Source organism: Citrus clementina, unplaced genomic scaffold (genome assembly GCF_000493195.1).
Source record: "Citrus clementina cultivar Clemenules unplaced genomic scaffold, Citrus_clementina_v1.0 scaffold_2, whole genome shotgun sequence".
Lineage (NCBI taxonomy): Eukaryota > Viridiplantae > Streptophyta > Magnoliopsida > Sapindales > Rutaceae > Citrus > Citrus x clementina.
Genome location: NW_006262688.1, coordinates 6,771,511 through 6,790,615, shown reverse-complemented (window position 1 = coordinate 6,790,615; position 19,105 = coordinate 6,771,511). Strand labels below are relative to the sequence as shown.

General features: G+C 33.2%; 3 protein-coding genes and 1 non-coding gene across 4 annotated transcripts in view; 3 read left to right on the top strand and 1 right to left on the bottom strand.

Annotated features, from left to right (window-relative positions):
* LOC112101170 (aldehyde dehydrogenase family 3 member F1-like) overlaps positions 1-4,384 on the top strand; it is a 5,922-nt gene extending 1,538 nt beyond the window's left edge. Inside the window, exons 5-11 of the mRNA XM_024191742.1 lie at positions 9-161; positions 1,003-1,127; positions 1,259-1,363; positions 1,501-1,673; positions 2,022-2,112; positions 3,252-3,401; positions 4,130-4,384. Of these exons, the coding sequence (XP_024047510.1) occupies positions 9-161; positions 1,003-1,127; positions 1,259-1,363; positions 1,501-1,673; positions 2,022-2,112; positions 3,252-3,401; positions 4,130-4,384 (1,052 nt within the window). The remainder of the gene's footprint in view (positions 1-8; positions 162-1,002; positions 1,128-1,258; positions 1,364-1,500; positions 1,674-2,021; positions 2,113-3,251; positions 3,402-4,129) is intronic.
* Positions 4,385-6,379: 1,995 nt separating this feature from the next.
* Positions 6,380-13,094, top strand: LOC18051594 (origin of replication complex subunit 1B). The gene is made up of 16 exons (XM_024190106.1): positions 6,380-7,298; positions 7,383-7,518; positions 7,941-8,090; positions 8,188-8,328; positions 8,418-8,569; positions 8,644-8,743; positions 8,859-8,981; positions 9,070-9,231; positions 9,330-9,387; positions 9,502-9,680; positions 9,823-9,937; positions 10,095-10,165; positions 10,841-10,936; positions 11,458-11,534; positions 12,140-12,223; positions 12,763-13,094. The coding sequence occupies exons 1-16, from the start codon at positions 6,478-6,480 to the stop codon at positions 12,824-12,826; spliced, it is 2,529 nt and encodes an 842-aa protein (XP_024045874.1). The 5' UTR covers positions 6,380-6,477; the 3' UTR covers positions 12,827-13,094.
* Positions 8,001-8,078, top strand: LOC112101358. The gene has a single exon (XR_002907485.1). It is a non-coding gene; the product is annotated as a small nucleolar RNA snoR28 (small nucleolar RNA).
* Positions 13,095-14,802: 1,708 nt separating the features above from the next.
* LOC18051593 (polyadenylate-binding protein RBP47B') lies at positions 14,803-17,677 on the bottom strand. Its single transcript, XM_024191364.1, has 6 exons — positions 17,502-17,677; positions 16,556-17,039; positions 16,306-16,379; positions 16,080-16,210; positions 15,626-15,710; positions 14,803-15,246 (listed from the first exon to the last, which is right to left on the bottom strand). The coding sequence occupies exons 1-6, from the start codon at positions 17,646-17,648 to the stop codon at positions 14,950-14,952; spliced, it is 1,218 nt and encodes a 405-aa protein (XP_024047132.1). The 5' UTR covers positions 17,649-17,677; the 3' UTR covers positions 14,803-14,949.
* Between the last annotated feature and the right edge of the window lie 1,428 nt (positions 17,678-19,105).

Genomic DNA, 19,105 nt, shown 5'->3' with positions numbered 1-19,105 from the left:
CAGTGGTTCTGAACCTTCAGAATTGGCTTCTGCTTCTTCTTCCTTGCTAGCGAATGCCCTTCCCACTTACATTGACAGCAAAGCTATCAAAGTTATTGAGGGTGGCCCTGCTGTTGGTGAACATCTTTTGCAGCAAAAATGGGATAAGATCTTCTTCACAGGTATTTAATTGCATCAATGCAGCCATTTATGCATATCTCCCACCAAACTGGATGGAGCCAGAAAATTGGCCCACAGGAGTAATTGTGTTTATGTGAGCTATTTTTCATTAAGTTTGTGTCCTTTGGTAATTAATGCAACAAATTAATTAGTGTGATCTCATAAATTATAATTAAAAAATAAAAAAAATAAAAAAAAAATTCATTGGGGATTGCTAGTCTTATGCTGGTGGACGACTATTTTAAAATCTATGGAAGGATTGAATTGAATGGTTTAGTCATTAGTGTTTATTTTTTAATCAACAATTGATTTTCAAAGAATATCAACTTTTTTTTGAAAGAAGGGTTATCTTTTAACTTTTTTTTTTGCTGTAATTTCTTAGTTTTTACATCTTTTATGGTAAACCCACCATATTAATTTTTATTCACTAAAAAGTAACTCCAAGATTGTAGATTATGATTTTTCACCTTGATTAAGTCTTAGTTACTTGTTTTTTTTTTCCCTTAAATTACCATGCATTTCATCCAATCACATTGTAAATTAAATTAATTCCCTTGAAAGTTTTGAGAAGTCAAACTAACTGAATTATCTCTTCAAGTGCAAATTTAGCCATCTAGGCTGCAATACTTGCAGACTAATTTTATACAGGTAGAATGCAGCTATCCATACCTTCATCATATGTCTCAGTGATATTTGCTAGCTATCAATACCTTCTATTTTGAAGCTGGCTTTAATTCATTAGTGATATTCATACAAATTTTGTTTATTGTTCATACCATATTAAATTAATCCTTTTTTATTTTTTATTTTCTTGATTGCAACTTGGAAAAAAAAAATTGTTAGGTAGTACAAGAGTGGGGAGAATGGTAATGTCAGCAGCAGTGAAGCATCTAACTCCAATTACTCTAGAGTTGGGTGGCAAATGCCCAGCAATTATTGACTCCCTTACATCTTCTTGGGATAAGGAGGTATTTATTTTGTATATTTCTTATTTCAATTTATATATTAGAATCTTGATTATTAAATATTCTATAAATTAGAAAAATTAAATCGTTCCTGAGATTATTAATTTATAGAGATTTTTAACTTTTTTATCAAGGCGGCGGTAAAGCGAATTATTGTATCAAAATATGGGCCCTGTGCGGGTCAAGCATGCATAGCAATTGACTATCTTCTGGTGGAAGAAAAATTTACTTCCACTTTGGTACGAATTTATCAAAACTTAATTCTTTCTTTAATGTTATATTTTTGAATTTCCAATTAATTATAATATTTTCTTAAATATATGTGTGCCCATTATAATATTTATTAAGAATAAAAAACGAATGTCCCTATTCTTAGGTTGAATTATTGAAGGTCCATATCAAGAAAATGTTGGGTGAAAATCCGAGGAAATCAAACAGCATTGCTCGCATAATTAATAAGCATCATTTTTCAAGATTGAAGAATCTTCTAAATGATCCTATGGTCAAGGATTCTATTGTCTATGGTGGCTCAGTGGATGAAGCCAATTTGTAAGTGAAATTCCTCCATTTTCGTTTCCTTATCAAGTTATTATTCATTGGAGTTGTTAAAAAAAAAAAAAAAAGAGTTGGTGAGGACTGAAGATGGTGTAAATGCAGAGTCAATAATGGTCAATATAGAGTCTAGTTAGAGATTACAGAAGCTAATAAATTGCAAGTCATTCTTCATTCAATACAAATGTCTACACATTAAATGCCAATTTGAACTTGAAAACTTTATAATAATCAAGTTTAATTAATTAGAATTTTTTTTAAATATTGTTATTTGTTTGATTACCAATCTTATTTTTTTACCAAGGAAATGAATAAAATTACCCTTGATATTAACCTTACTTGCAGATTTATTGAGCCAACAGTCTTGGTGGATCCTCCTCTTCAAGCTGCAATTATGACAGAAGAAATCTTTGGTCCCTTGCTTCCAATAATTACTGTGAGAATTATTTGACTTGCGCCTTTTTGTTATTTATATATGTTTTACTTTCGCATATTTATTATGTTTTGTTTTTCCTATAACTATTGGTGATCAAAGTAACTATATTATTTTAAAAAGAGTAGTATGCCATATATACTTCTTTCTTAGGCATAGGATATTCTCTTAATTTAAATTCTATTAAGTTTTTAAAGTTTTTTTATCATGTGTCTTTTAATAATAATATATGGATAATTTTTTTATCAACTAATGATTAGTAATTAAATTATTTACTTAATACATGATTATATTAAGAGAGAATTCTAATTATATTTCTTATACTAAGTTTGTACACTCACTGACGTGGCAGCTGATGTGGCACTATCATATTAGCTACCATATCAGCCAAGTATTATTATTCTTTTCATATTTTACCTTTTAAAAAAATTAACAATTAACAATCTAATTAAACATATCTTTTAAATGATTGTCAACAAACGAGTAATGTTAGGCATTCTAATGTTTAAGTTTTAATTTGAGTCCTAACTAATATTGTAGTCATCCATTAGATGGAGGTTAAATAATTTTATTATTTATGAAATCCACCATTCATTGCATTGGGACTCTTATTGAAACCTAATTATTAAAATCCCTAATATTATTGTAAACAAACATATATTTTTTCCTTCATGTTTTAAATTCAAACACCTTTGCTACTAAAAGTATGGTTAGCATCTAACTTTTTTTTTTTTTTTGGGCTGTGCCTTTTGCTATTTAATTCTAAGAAATTTTTAATGATTAAATAAATATATTATCACATAGGAATGAAATAATAAAGAACACAAAAAACTAAAATTAATTTTTTTAACAGTAATGGGGTTTTAATGAGTTTCGAAACATGAGAATGAAAATGGTATATTTAATTTGTTGAAACTATCATAATAAAATTCTATCATTTCAACAAATTAATTTATGGTTTTCAACTTGAGCACTGATAGGGAAACTAAACTCTGATAGAAGTATGATAAAAACACATCTAAAACGACATTGTTTGGAGTGAGTTTAATTTTATTTTCTTTTTGTGAGGGTTTAGTTCTCCAATCATTTTTCTTTTCAGTATTGTTAAAATTGCATTACACAACGTTTATGTGCCTTAACAGTTGAAGAGGATTGAAGACAGTATAGATTTTATTAATTCAAGGCCTAAACCTCTTGTGATATATGCCTTCACCAAAAATGAAAGACTTCAAAGGAGAATGGTATCCGAAACATCATCTGGGAGCATTGTATTCAACGATGCAGTCATTCAAGTAAGTTATCCGTAACTCTAAAAATTATTGAGAAAAACTTGGCTAACATCTAAACTTGTTCATAAATCCGGGGCAAAGTGTCCAAAGTTTAAAACTTTATGTAAAAACATAGAAAAAAAATTATGTTTCATAGGTTCAAAATATAAATATATAGTATATATATAACCACTTTGAGTTCGAATATTGGAGAAGGAATAGTTAAAATAATAATTTAACTCTTTTTTTTTTTTTGGGAATTGGGAATAGGGCAAGCGTTCTTTTATGTCCAGCTGTATCTTCACCCTACTCTTGAATATTTGTATCATATACTTTTCTAAATAGAATTTTGAATACTTTTGTAAGAGATATTTTTCGGTTACTTTAATAAGATATTACAAAATATAATATAAAATAAAGGGCTCTTGGCATTCGTTTTTACTGTTTATGTCTAATAAATTTTTAATACGTAAAATAGGGATCAGGATACGGTGTAACTGTGGTACTGTGTCACAGTTGCATCCAATCGTTGGATGCACTTGAATTAGTGGGGTCCAATGACATCCAATGGTTGGATGCAACTGTGGCACGATACCACAGTTACACCACATGTTTCCCTGTAAAATAAACACTAGAACATGTTTTACTTTAATTTGAAAGTGTTTTTTTATGAACGGTTACCAAAATACTTTCACTTAATCAGATCTACTACTTCTCTTATTTGTTTAAATTGTTTTGTAAATGGAATGCAGTTTGTAGCTGATACTTTGCCATTCGGAGGGATTGGAGAGAGTGGGATTGGAAGTTACCATGGAAAGTTCTCATTTGATGCATTTAGCCACCACAAGCCAGTGGTAAGAAGAAGCTATCTCTCTGAAATTTGGTTCAGGTTCCCTCCATGGAACAATTACAAGCTGCAACTCTTTGAGTTAGTTTACAACTATGACTATCTTGGAATGCTCCTCGTCATTCTTGGTTTGAAAAGACCAAGAAAAGTTGCAATATGACTCGTGATGAGAAGCTAGCAAGATTTGCATGGCCATGTGCGTGGCTCCTGAGTTGTATTGTGCATGGCTTTTTCGTATTGTTTGGCAAGACATGTTGTTTAGTATTGTTTGGCAAGTATGTTTAGTTAGGCTTTGTTTTTGAGACTATGGTGCTCTGGCTTATTTAAGCTACAACTGCTATTGTTCTGAAATAGAAAGTAGATGTTGTTTGGTAACTTTAATTTTTAAATACTAGTTTTGAAAAAAGAGTGAAGATAAAATATATTTTTGATCAAACAACTGTAGAGTTTAGCGATGATATTGAGTACTAAAACAATTAATTATACAAGAATTATTAGAATCTAGCAATGATATGCATTAGTGAATTCGATATTTTTTTTAATCAATTCTATATTGACCAACAACAAAATATCCTACTCTTAATTAGATAATAAACTAAGATTTTTTTTTTCATTTTTGAATTCAAATTCAAATGCATTTTAAATTCTTTTTTTTTTCTTTTCTAACCTAAGATTCTTAATATATTCTATATATTAGAATATACATAATTTTACTTAATTAATTTTCAAGCTATAGTTGCAAGAATTATCATTTTTTATATCCTGAGTGACGACCATTTGAGTCGTATAAGTATTAGGATATTCTTGTTTTTAAAAAATAATTTTTAAATATTAAAATATATGTAATTAAAAATCCCCCATCACTATTTGGAAAATAATATAAATGAGCCCAAAAGTTTCTCCAAACTTAATCTCACCCTGATATATTAGTAGTTATTAAGAATATTCAAAATATATTTTTTTATAATTGGGCTACTAATGCATATTTTTTATTGGCTTTTATAAGTTTTACATTCAATATTATAAAAATACATGCAGATTCACGTGATAAGTGAAAAAATATTATTGTTTAGGTTCTGATTATGATACCCTTAAAAATCTTATCTAATAGCTTAAATACCATTAAATAGTAGGAAAATTAACAACGTCAGTAAAATCTGAGGGTCACTTAAATATACTCAGGTTTTAAGATATGATACCCTTAAAATACTAGATGTTATGACCTATCATTTAATGTAAAATCTAATAATTTGTATGTTAAAGATAATAAGGAGAAAGGAAATTATCTCCATATTATTTTTGTTGTATCATATATACATCTAACCACTTCAAAATTGTGACATGTTTTTTACACCACTTTTATTTTAAAGTTTTGTATCAATAAATCACTTTGACACTAAAAATAACCATTTTATCCCTCAATGAATTAAAAAACTATTTTCTTCTATGAAATTTTGAAAATAAAAATTATAATTACAAGAATGCCCTTGGATTTAGTAAAATAAATAAATCTCGAATCCAACATGTTAATTTTTTTTATAATGAAATTATCTTGTTATTTTTTTGTAATTATAATTTCATTTAATTTGTATAGGCACATTTTTAAATATTAATTATCAGAAAGTTTACAATAATTAAAGGGAGCTTTTCTCTTCATGATAATTTTTATAAACTTCCCTATACTTAATTTAATTACAAAAATTAAAAAAAGAACTACAACGTGTTAATTTTATATAATTATAATTTCATTTAAAAATTATCATCTTGGATTTTGAGATTTATTTACTTTATTGAATTTAAGGGTATTTTCATAATTTTTTTTTTATTTTTCAAAATTTTGTTGAATAAAATAGTCTTTTAATTTATTTAGGGGTAAACTAGTTAGTTTAATTGTCAAAGTAGTTAATTGATATAAGTTTAGAAATAAAGGTATTGCAAAAAATATGTGAAAATTTTAAGTTGATTAGATGTAAGATGTACATATGAAAAAATAAAAATTGTGTAGAGATAATTTTTCTAAGAGAAAAACAAAACAAAAATATAATAAAAATGGTTTGTAAAAACGTTTCTAAAATTATGGCCAATGGCTATGGGCCCTGTGTATGTCTTAAAGCCGCAACGTTCAAAGAGGAAAAGTGAGGGAACATTTTGGCGCCAATTTTGTTCCCCCTCCAATAAACAAACCCTCATTGAAACCCTAATCTAGTCCCCATTTCTCTTTCACCGCCCGTTCAATCAGATTGGATCCGATCCATGGCAGAGAGCACGCCGAAGAGATCTTATCAGTCTCCAAGAAAGCAATCCAATCTCCACCAATTGCCTTCTCTAATTTCTCTGACACCCAAAACCCCACAAACTTCAAATGCACCCACCACTCTTCGCCGATCGGCGCGTCGCAGCTCACTTGCGAAAGATCTCGCCAGCCCAGAGAAACCCTTTTGTTCAACTGAAAAACCCATTAAGGATTCATCCAAAAGGCCAAATCTTGCAGGAAATGGTGAAATTTTGAGCAATAAGACCCCGCAAAGGAAGCCTAAAGATGGGTTGCATTCGGAGGAGTTGGTGATTTCTCCGATGTCACCTGAATTATCGGAGGGGAAGAAGAGAAAAAGGAAGGACTATAGCGAAGAGAGGAGTGGTGATGCTGTGGTGACAAGGTCTAAGGTGAAAACGCGGAGTTGCAAAGTTGAGAATTTGAAGAAGAGGAGGGTTTATTATAAGAAAGTGGTGTATGATGATGGTGAATTTGAGGTGGGAGATGATGTGTATGTGAAGAGGAGAGAGGATGCAAGCTCGGATGAAGAGGATCCTGAGGTGGAGGAGTGTAGGATTTGTTTTAGAGCAGGGAGGAGTGTTATGCTTGAGTGTGATGATTGCTTAGGTGGGTTTCATTTGAAGTGCTTGAAGCCGCCGTTGAAGGAGGTTCCTGAAGGTGAATGGGTTTGTGAATTTTGCGAGGCGAGGAAATTGGGGAAGAAGATTGAGTTGCCTAAGCCTCCAGAGGGGAAGAAGAGGGTGAGGACAATGAGGGAGAAGCTTCTTTCGAGTGATTTGTGGGCTGCTAACATTCAAAGGTTTGGTCTCTTTTTATAATTTCATTGCTGTGGTAGTTATGATTTGGTTTGATTGTGGATTTTTATTTTGCTGATGGATTGCAGTATGTGGAAAGAGGTGGATGGGAACTATTGGTGTCGCGTGTTCTGGTATATGATCCCTGAGGAGACTGCTGCTGGAAGACAACCGCATAATTTAAGGAGGGAGCTTTATCGAACAAACGATTTCGCTAATATTGAGGTGTTGGATGTTATCTAATTTCTGATTTATGGTTCATAGACTGTTGTAACAGATGATATCATTGTGATACTTGACATCAGTAGTTTCCTTCCACTATAAGGTGTTGAGTACAGATGGAAAAGGAAATTGAGACACAATCAGTCACAGTGAGTGGCAATTGATATTTAGTCAATACGAACTAGAAGAAAATGGAACATTTCAAACTTGGGAAAATTATATGAATTAAGGATAGGCTGATTCTTGATGAGGAATCAAATGTATTTGATTGGTTGGTGTATTAATTCAGTCCTCATATAACCTTCAACTCTGAACTTATGCTTATGACTTTGTCCTGTTTAATTTTAGTTACTTTGAACTCAGGATCCTTATTCAAGAAAAGCAAGGATTTTCATATTAAAGCTTGTAACTTTAAATCACTGCAGATGGAATCCATCATCAGGCATTGCTCTGTCATGAGTCCAAAAGATTTTGTCAAGGCCAATGATCAAGGGGATGATATTTTCTTATGTGAATATGAGTATGACATACATTGGCATAGTTTCAAGCGTATAGCTGATATTGATAAAGAAGAGGTAAACATTTTGAAATTAGAAGCATTAATTAGGGATTCTGAATCATGCAAATGTGGTTGTTCTGTTGGATTTACGAGTGGACGTTCTCATTTGGTAGGAAGTTGAAGATGCTGACAGTGATGAAGACTGGAAATCCAGCAAGGCCGCCGACTCCGATACAGATGAAGACATGGAATTTGAAGATGAAGATGGAAAGCATTTACATACTGGACCATCCCCAGCTCATGAGTTGGCAGCCGTACGGACATTTATTATTGTTGCGTACTGTGACCTTATGATTGGTGGTTTTAGAAATCATTAAAATAATCACCTACCTGTAAAATGCAGAACTCTCAAAGGGGGCGATTCTTTGGACTTCAAAAGATAGGGAGAAAGAGAATCCCAGAGCATGTGAGATGCCATAAGCAGACTGAACTAGAAAGAGCGAAAGCAACACTTTTGTTGGCAACATTGCCCAAATTTCTACCTTGTAGAAACAAGTATGTGATAGTTGATCCTCTTCTTTTATTTATTAGCCTTGCAATTTTGTGATGCCATATGTGCTATTTTATAGAGAAATGGAGGATATAACAGCATTTATAAAGGGTGCTACCTGTGATGATCAATGTCTGGGCCGATGCCTGTATATTCACGGTGTTCCTGGAACTGGCAAGGTAAAATCTATTTGATGTAATCTTGTTCAGTTCCATTGGAGATTATATGAGTTTTATTTATTTTTCGTGTGAGGAGCTTATATGAGTTTTATATGTTTTTAATGTGAAATTTCAGACAATGAGTGTTCTTGCTGTAATGAGGAGCCTGAGGTCTGAAGTTGAATCTGGAAGTATAAGACCATACTGTTTTGTGGAGGTCAATGGTCTAAAGTTAGCATCACCAGAGAACATTTATAGGGTAAAATAGTTTGGGATTTGTACAATTCACTAATTGAACTGCATCCTTTGGTTGTCCTCTGTAGTATTTATCTTCTATGCTTTTGCAGGTTATATATGAAGCATTAAGTGGACACAGGGTCAGCTGGAAGAAGGCTCTCCATTCACTAAATGAGCGATTTTTGGATGGAAAGAAAATTGGAAAAGAAGATGACCGTCCTTGTATTCTTCTCATTGATGAACTTGATCTCCTTGTAACCAGAAATCAATCGGTAAACTGTGCATTTTGTCACTTGAAAATCTCATTATATATCATAAAAAGATCTATGATACTGGAAACTCCATACAAATGACCCTTTTTTATTTTCAGGTTCTATATAACATTCTCGATTGGCCAACTAAGCCAAATTCCAAATTGATTGTGATAGGTATCATTTTATTTCCTTCACTTTTGATAATGTGCTTCCCAACAATAACAAAGCTGCTTTTGGAGGAAATATTTTCCTTCTTTGACAAAATATAAACAAAACAATGGATTTCAGGTATAGCAAATACCATGGATTTGCCAGAGAAGTTGCTTCCTCGTATTTCAAGCCGCATGGGTGTCCAGAGGCTTTGCTTTGGTCCCTATAATCATCAGCAGCTTCAAGAAATTATTTCAAGTCGCCTTAAAGGAATCGAAGCATTTGAAAAGCAAGCTATCGAATTTGCTTCAAGAAAGGTTAGCCCTTGTGATTTGGTTTTGTCTTGAAACTCTCATTTGTCTCCACCATTTTTATTCACTAAAATGTTTGCAGGAAGTATGCAATCTTTCCCGGATATGAACTTTATTCTCAATTGGCTTTGAACATGGTTCATTTCAGGTTGCAGCCATTTCAGGAGATGCACGTCGTGCTTTGGAGATTTGCAGGCGTGCAGCGGAAATTGCAGATTATCGCATTAAGAAGCAAACCTCAAATAAGAATTCTGCTTCTGTAGGTAAATGAACGTTGGCTCTATGGATTTTTTCAATTCACGTGTAGAAATAGTAGAGTAATGCCTTATTATTAACATTGGCTTACAAGTTAAACTTTTATTTTATTGTGAAATCATGCCTTCCTATAGTGGCTGCCCTGATGCACATGACCATTTTCAGGAAAAAGCCTCGTTGGAATGGCAGATGTTGAAGCAGCCATCCAGGAAATGTTTCAGGCACCTCACATTCAAGTAAGCTAAAAGCTGGCCATTTACTTGGACTAGAGCATAACCTGATTTATGTCTTTCTGAAAGTTACATTCATTTTCTTTGAACAGAGAAATGAAATATGGTTGGTAAATATCAATTTTATGTGAATTGATAATGGTGAAGTTCATATAATGTATCACATGGGATCTGTGTATATAAAATGCAGAAGGGCATAGTTTATCCAGGAAAGATAGGTTATGGAATAAACATTAGTTGACAAAATTTCTGCCATGTTTCAAGACCTACAACATGAAACTCTATAATTGCTGAATATTAGCTGCCTGATTATTAAAATCAGTATCAGAAGTCAATTTTACTGGCAATCTTTCTGGATCACACTCAATAAACTACGGGAATAAAGGCCATTAAATTTATATTGTACCTTGACACAAAGGGGCTACCCTGCAAGAACTGAAACTATCGCGACTGATGACCAATGAGTTACTACCCCAGATAGCATGGTTTTCTTCCCATTTTGTTTCTCCTTTTATTCTTTCATATTCACACATGAATGGTATTTGGAACTTAATCACTATATTGAGTCACTTGCTGTTTTCAATTTACTTGTTGAGATAGGGCAAGTCTGAAAGAAGAGATAAGAATACACATATTTTCTGGTCTTTTCTTGAAATCATTTCCTTCTTTTCTCTTTTGCAGGTTATGAAAAGTTGTTCCAAACTGAGCAAAATTTTCTTGACAGCCATGGTGTATGAACTCTACAAAACAGGGATGGGTGAAACCAACTTTGAAAAGGTTAGCTTTTATAGCACCACTCGATCTTCTCTGTAACAAATGAGTCAAGCATTTCATCAATCAATGCATTAACATCATACAACTCCTCAACCATTTATTCTTCCCTAAAATTTCTTTCTGGGCTGGTAAACTTCCTTTGCCCTCTGTCTTTTTGTTTGGCTCTGGAAATAGTGGCTCAGTTCTGAAGTGAGGAACTACTTTAATCCATGATCTCGCCAGCCACAAAAGCACCAACAAATACAAAATATATCAGTATCTGTTTCCTTCCCATGAAAGATTATTCTGCAAACTTTGGACAGAGAATTAAGGTTACCAGTTTCCTTTTCAAAAAGTTAGTATTACTAGTAGTATTACTTGAAAATCTGAAGGACTGTGGTAGTCCTGGAAAGTAAACCAACTTTTGAACATATCTTCTATTAAATGCTCTTCTTAAATTTGCAGAAGTCCTTGAAAAGTCTTGTTAGACACTTGTTTTGCCAGTCTTTTCTGAAAGATTCTTTTTGTCTTTTGAATTACTGCAGTTGGCAATGACTGTTTCATCTTTATGTACAAGCAATGGAGAAATATTTCCCAGTTGGGACGCACTCTTAAGAGTGGGGTGAGCCATCGTTCACTTCTTTATTGTGAGGAATATATATATATATATATTATATAATGTATGCTCTTTGGTGAATAATTATGGACGTTATGCCTAATTCACAAACAAGAGTATCTTAAAACCATCAGGAACTGAATTTTAGTGCTAGAATTTTGAAAACACTATGGAAACACTACTCTGTTTTTGCTCTGCATGTAATAATGAGCTCATAGCATTTACAAGGACTAACTTATCATTTTATCATTATTTTTCATTTTTCCTTTTTTTTCCTAGGGCTCAAATAAATTTAGGGGATTTGGTTAGGGTTAAAAAATGCTTGAGAAAGTAATTGGAGAAGAAAATTAGTTCCAATTACTATATTTGAAAATTATATAGAAGCTAATAAGAAAATCCATTTCCCATAGCTACTTAATATTTCTCATCTAAATGAGCATTCTGATGATATAAATGAATGCTGTGAAGTGAACAAGGTGAAAGATTCATGTTCTTGTTTAAGAATGCTTCTTAAATAGCTAAGAATGAGAACAAAAAGGGCACATACATATTTCAGATTAATATGTTTATGGGTTAACCTAAATTAATATGGATTGTTTCACTTCTGGCAGCTGTAAGCTTGGCGAATGCAGAATTATACTGTGTGAACCAGGATCCAGGCACAGGTTACAAAAGTTGCAGCTAAATTTTCCCAGGTTAGTTCCCTGAGCTAAGCATTCGGCTTGAGTGCCACCCCCATTATGCTGCTTTTGTTCGATGGTCTTGTCCCTCCAATTGCATGAACTGTTTTGCTCACTATTTTGAGATCATTATGCTTTGTGTTATAAGAATCAAGTGCATCAGTCACCCATCTAAGTATATAATTATGAAAGCAAACTTGTGCGCATGTTTGCCTGTATGCAAGTCCAATGGTTAAGTGAGTTGAAACTTTTGTAGTTCACAAAAAATTAAAACTTTCACTTCTCATGAAACAACCTGTCATTGGAGTTTCACTATTGCCTTGTTGCTGAAAAGGCAAAGATCCTTTCGAATAGCAATAGCTCTCGTCCAGCCAGATTATATTCGGATCAGAAGCTCTGCTAGCATTTTATTCTATTCAGTATTTGTTCTGCATGGTTGGCTGTGACAATTTGCTCTTGCCTTCAATATCTTCATCTTTACGCTTTACATACAATCATAGCCATATCTTGAGCATTAAAATTTAACCAATTTCATCTTGCCTTGTGGCCAGCAGTGATGATGTGGCTTTTGCACTGAAAGACAGCAAGGATCTACCATGGTTGGCCAAGTATCTATGATTTAAAACTCAAGACAACCACTATCTTATTTCACAGCCACAACAATTTTGACACAACTCTGATCACTAGGTTATCATTTATTTTTCCCATTAGTTCATATTGATCTTACCTTTGGCATATCTCCATCTTTAAAATGTTTCAGAATGTTCACTCCACTGAGACAACTAAACTGTTTTGAGTTGAGATACTGCAGTTTTCCTATATGAAGACCACCGGGAATAAAAAGAACAAAATGTGTCTTTTACTGTAAGGAAACTATAAACTTTTGAACCTGTAGATGTATACTTCATTCATTTATTTTTCTGTGGACATTTTTTATCCGTAAGATGTATCTTTTATTGAATGGAAACTGTAAACTTTTGAATCTGTAGATATATAGTACATTCATTTATTTTTGTCTGGTTTTAAGTTCGTGAAGAGATTATTTATCTGTAAGCTTGAGATCTTGAACTGTTTTCTGCTAAAAGGAGAATCGTGAGCACTTGATAAAGGCTTCATTTTTCTGAAATAATAAGGCCAGCACAGGTTGTGTTAAATCATTTGAGTTCCAATGTTTCAGTTCTATTAAATTGCTTAAGAAATCAGGTTTCTTGATTAATTTCAGAATCTTTCTTGTTTAGCTCTTTCACATCAAAATGTGAATATGAATTTTGCCAAAGCATATGTGCAGTTTCAATTTGGAATATTTCTGGCTGAACCAAAACTTTTCTCAAAATCTTGAAAAGTCCTATCTGATTCGAGCCTTATTCGAAACTAGAACACACTTAAAAATATATATACAAACAAAGATTGAAACTGTGGAATATTTATATTAAAAATTATCTTAAGATAGGTTAATTTTAAAAAACTTAATTGAAATAATATAGAGAACTCTTTTCTGTATTTGAAGATACCATTAATCTACAAATATGTCATATAAAGAACTGTCCAAAGTACACAGTTTTCCAGTGACAGAGTTACTCTTGCCTGCAGATTGGTGAAGTCTCAAGTCTATTGGCAAATCTATAGGCTTCATTTTCCGGCACCAAAACAAAGCTCAAATTCCCATGAGTTCTGATGTAGACTTCAGTAAAAGCAAGTAGAGCATATTTCAGTTACTTTAAATATGTTGTGCCCAGCTGTGATTAGAAATTTAGAATATATCAACCAGATGCACATCCTCAATCTGTCTTCTCAGGAAAAGCAGATGAATGTCACAATATGAATTTTGGACATTTCGTTGGTGCCTAAGTTTGGGGAGTGAGTGAAGAAGTTTTAAGCCATAAGGTTCGGCCTAATATGGCATTTCCATGAATGGAAAGGTAAGCAGCATTTAGCCTACAAAACATGAGTAAATATTAGACATAATGTGCATAAAATACTTGCATAGACTATATACCCAAAAAAAAAAAAAAAGCAGGAGAGAAACATTACTTATCAACATCTGGTGTAGCCAAGGGATCATACAACTCCTTTTTTTTTCCCTTTGGGGGGAGACCCGGGCCCCCGGCCCCATTTTTTTAACCCCTTCCCCCAAAAAAAAAACCCCCCCAACCTTGGGTTGGGTTTTTTTTTTTTAAAAAAAACCCCCCCCCCCCCCCCCCCCCCCCCAACGAAAAAAAAAGCCCTCACTGTGAAAACCTGGATTCCACATGACTCCTACCCCTTCCTATCGGGAGAGATGAGTAATTTCTCACTTATCATTTAGAACACAAAAAACATTAAGCAAGCCGTTTTAAAAGAAGGTAAAACTTTAAAGCGTGAATTGCTTAAGGAACCCAAAAAATAAAAAACACTAAAACCACATTGCAAATAATTTTGTAAATTGTAACCTAAGTAATCAGAGATTTGATAAAACAAATAGCTGATGAGGAAGTGAGAAGTATATTATCCAATTGATTATACATCCATTTTCACATATATTCACTCGTATGTCTCTTTGTGTCAATATGCAAGTCATGTACAACACTAGGATATGAATCCTGATATCAAAAAATCTACATTGGTGAATCTTGGGGCTGTAGAAAAATGGGGGATCGTATAAATATCAAGCATTTAACATTTTTGTCTAGAGGCTGTAGAAAACATTACCAAAAACAACATTCAACAGCATTGCATAGAATAATTTGGAAAAATACAAAAGGTCAGATGCATTTAGAGTTCAGAAACAGTTTCAGAGGAGGAGAACAATAAAACAATACTACCAATGCAACCAACCAATACTGCAAACCAAATGGGAAACATTGATGGTAACTGTCAGAACATGAAGTTAAAATATTTACCTGTTGAGCATATTGTGGGTAGCCTGCATATGCGCCATATGCATATAATGATGGATCCTGAGCAGCCCCATAAGCATAAGCATCATAGCCTTGTCCATAACCATAGTAGGCATTCCATTGACTTGGATCTACTTGTGCTGCCACGCTACCAGTTACATCCTAAAAGAATCAATACCAAATTTGTCAAGGCAAGTAACAGATAACAGACTACAGCATGGAGATGCCTCAAAAGCCAATAACATAAGTAACAGTAACAGACTACGGAATAGAGATGCCAACATCAGGCTGACCAAAGTTTTCAAATTCATTATCCATCAGCCAATTAAGGATTGCAGATTTTAATTGCATGCGTAGATAAATATTTCGGTTTTGCTCCTAATTCTCTTCTATTGCTTGGATAAAATGTCAATAATCAAAAACTCATCGCCCTAGATTTTTCTGGCTTCTAAACAATAATTAGAATAAGTGAATATGTGGCAAGAATATGGTAAAAGTACTTTCAAAGTTGGACCAAACTGAGGCCCTAATAAAACAACACCTGTTTCCTGCCCCAGGAAATACGGACTTGTTGTTGACCTATCATGTGTCCCTGCATCCTCAGGATGGCTTCCTCAGCAGATGCCCTGTACAGATAGTAGTAGTAAGAAAGATAAGACTCTATTGGACATCAAAAAAAATATATTGAACCGAACTTCTTCACTAATATATACTATTTGACCATTTTGACTACAATATCTTCTGCCTCTTTTCAGAATTTTTATTTATTCAACTCCTGTTTGACAAAAACAAAAATTAAACCAAGAGCTTTTTAAACTAAAAAAGCCCAAAAACTTTTAGGCCGTGAAACAAATTTTTTCAAGGAATATAAAATGGTCCGGTTAGAGGTATTATTATCATTTTAATTAGTTTCCCAAAGAAACGAACTTTGAAAATAAATTCATTCAACATTCTAAATTATTAGGAGACTCAAGGTCTCACACGATGTAACAAACCTAGCCGCAAACTGTACAAAACCACATCCTCTGCCCATAGGAATCTTGACATTCACGATCTCTCCAAAGTGCAAAAATGTTTGCTTCAGTTCTTCTTCTGTGACATTAGGATCTAAATTACCGACAAAAATCTGCAGTAGACAAGGATAGAAAAGAAAGAGATGAATTACAGACTACATTGAATCATTCCAGTCTTAATTCAGAAGCAGAAACACGTCTGACTTACCGTCGTATTAGTGATATCATTATCTGCTGGAAACACCTGCACAGGGGTAGTGTATGCTGCAACTGGATATGTGGCTGCAGAAAGATCCACAGGTAAGTACATATTTTAGGCTGATCAAAATTAAAGCATCAAAGAATGGACTGAAAAATGAAAATTAGACTAGTTGGACAACCATAAATTATGCGTGCAAACGTGCAGCAGGATTAACTTTGTTACTGTGGTAAGTCATTCGTAATGAAAGAAAAATGACCTTTTACAGCGGCATATTGTTGTTGGAACCCAGTAGTCTTTTTGGGTGTTGCTGCACTAATACGCATTGGCCGAGTTGAGCAAAAGACGCCATTCATTTCAGTCATTGCACGGTTTCTTTCATTCTCATCCAAAAATTTGACAAACCCATATCCCTTGGAGCGACCAGTATTTGGATCAGTCACAACCTTGGCACCTCTAACAGATGGATATTGAGATCGAAAGGTCTCTTGCAACAGATAATCAGTAACATCAGGTGCTAAATCCCCTACGAAAATCGAGTGCTCAGGACCGGCATCAGGACGCTTCTCACCAATCCCAAAAGAAGCCCAATTCAACCTGAAATTTTGTTCAGTCCCAGGCATTGGAGTCCCATTGTAAGTCTGCAGAACCCTCTCTGCTGCTGCATGTGAAACAAACTCCACAAACCCATAACCCTCTGGCTGGCCAGTGATCTTGTTACGTATAATCTTTATTGAAACTACCTGCAGAGGATAGACTAGTTCAGAACAAAATAAAGAGCCACAAATTCTAATCAAACAAGTAAATTTCAACCATTACATTTCATTTTAAACTCATTTGCCACATATCAAGTAAAAGCACTGATGCAAAAACACTACAAATGCATTTCGAAACAAGCACCTATGAACTACTCCGACTTCCAAGTGCTTTAAAAAATAACTCGGGCTACATTTGAAGCAAAAGCACTATAAAATAGTTCCTAAAAGCAGTTTCCAATGCGTTAGGTCATTTGCAAGCCATATCAACAACAGTGGAATCATGGCAACAAGAGAAATCCAAACACCTACAATAAATTCAACCACAATCCATAATATGGACACTCGTAAAATCTTTGACTTGACCTAATTAACGATAAAAAATTTCGACAAGCCATCGCATACACCCCACTCTCCAATTTTAATAAAATGAAAGCGAGAGAGAGAAACCTCGCCGGTGTGAGCGAAGCAGGAGCTAAGGTAATTCTCATCGAACCAGTACTGTAAGTCACCAATCCAGAGCGTTCTCACTTCTTCTAAAGTCATTGGATGATGGTGCTGATGGTAGCCTCCTCCTTGCGGCCCTGCTGTCGCCATTGTTCCTCCTGCTGCTTCTCTCTCTCCTGTTCCGTAGGTTGTGTTATAAACGCCTGTTCGGTTTGGTTTTTCGTATTTATTGAACTGGGCTGGCCGGCCCACGGGCCCTTCTTTTGATATGAAAATTAGATTTTAAATATTTCAATTTTGAAAATTTACCTTGTAAATTTTTTTAAATTGTTTCTAAATTGAATCAATCGTAAACCATTGGTTTTGGAAAAAAATTTTGCATTGTGAAGCAAGTTTTCCCCACAAAAAGTTACAATTTTTCACTTTCTATGTTTTTTTTGGAATTTTTAGTTACTACAGTGAAAGATATTCATTTATCACTATATTTCAAATTATTGTCACCTCATCGAGACCTCAGACATTCAATTATCTTTGTGTTAGAGAAAATTTTCTCTATTTAAGAGTAGACCCCTCCCTATGTAATCACTAATCAATTCTTTAAAATAAAAACTATATTGCAGTTACCTTGCCTTCAAGAACTCAATCAAGTATTTTTATATAATTTGAATCTTGCAAAGGTAAGAGCTAAAATTGATTTGGACTTTGTACCATGTGGGAGATAAATTTCAAGACATCAGCACTCTTAAATAATAATCACTATTTTGTCCATAGTGCTTGGCCAAATTTTTTTTAAGGTGGGCAAAAAAGTCTGGGACCGACCTAGCCCCGCGGGCTTCGGCCCAGCCTCACGCATGGGAATTTTTGACAAGAGCTCAAGAAAAAAAGCTCGGGCCAGGCTCAGGTCCACTATTTAAAAAAAAATTATAAATTAGAATAATATAATTAAAATTAAAAAATAACATTTAAAGAAAACTTAAATTTTTAATTTATAAATCAATAATGATTCAAAAAAGTTAAAATTATAATAGTAAACTCTCTCTTATACGTTAATTAATTAAGAGAGTGCTTTAATTAGAGAATCCAATATTAAAAAAATTAAATTTTTAAGCTTTTATTTGTTTTATTTATTATTTTACTTTGAAATATTCATTTTCTTTAATTTATTTATGATTATAACAATTTATTAATTATTAACTCATTTCAAATTTACAATAATTTAAAATAAATTTTAAAAAAATAAAAGCAAAACTCTGCCCAAATTTACTTTTTGCCATCCCTATTTTTTTTAAAATAACTTTCTTTAAAGGAAATGACAAAATCTTCCATAGATAATCATCACCCCATCTCAATTCCCATATGCATATATTTTAAGCTATTATTTGTCTAAATATTTTACATTTTTATATGATTCAAGATACCGTTCCAATATGTGTAGAGGTGTTTTTTTTTTTAATTTTTTTTAATAGTGTTCATACTTTACAATGTATTAGTGATGGTTTTCTTTGAATCATTTAATTTTTATTTCATGAAAATTATATATAAAAAATTTACTGTAAAACAAATAAATGAATAATAAGATGGGGATAAGTAAAATGGTTCTTACATGT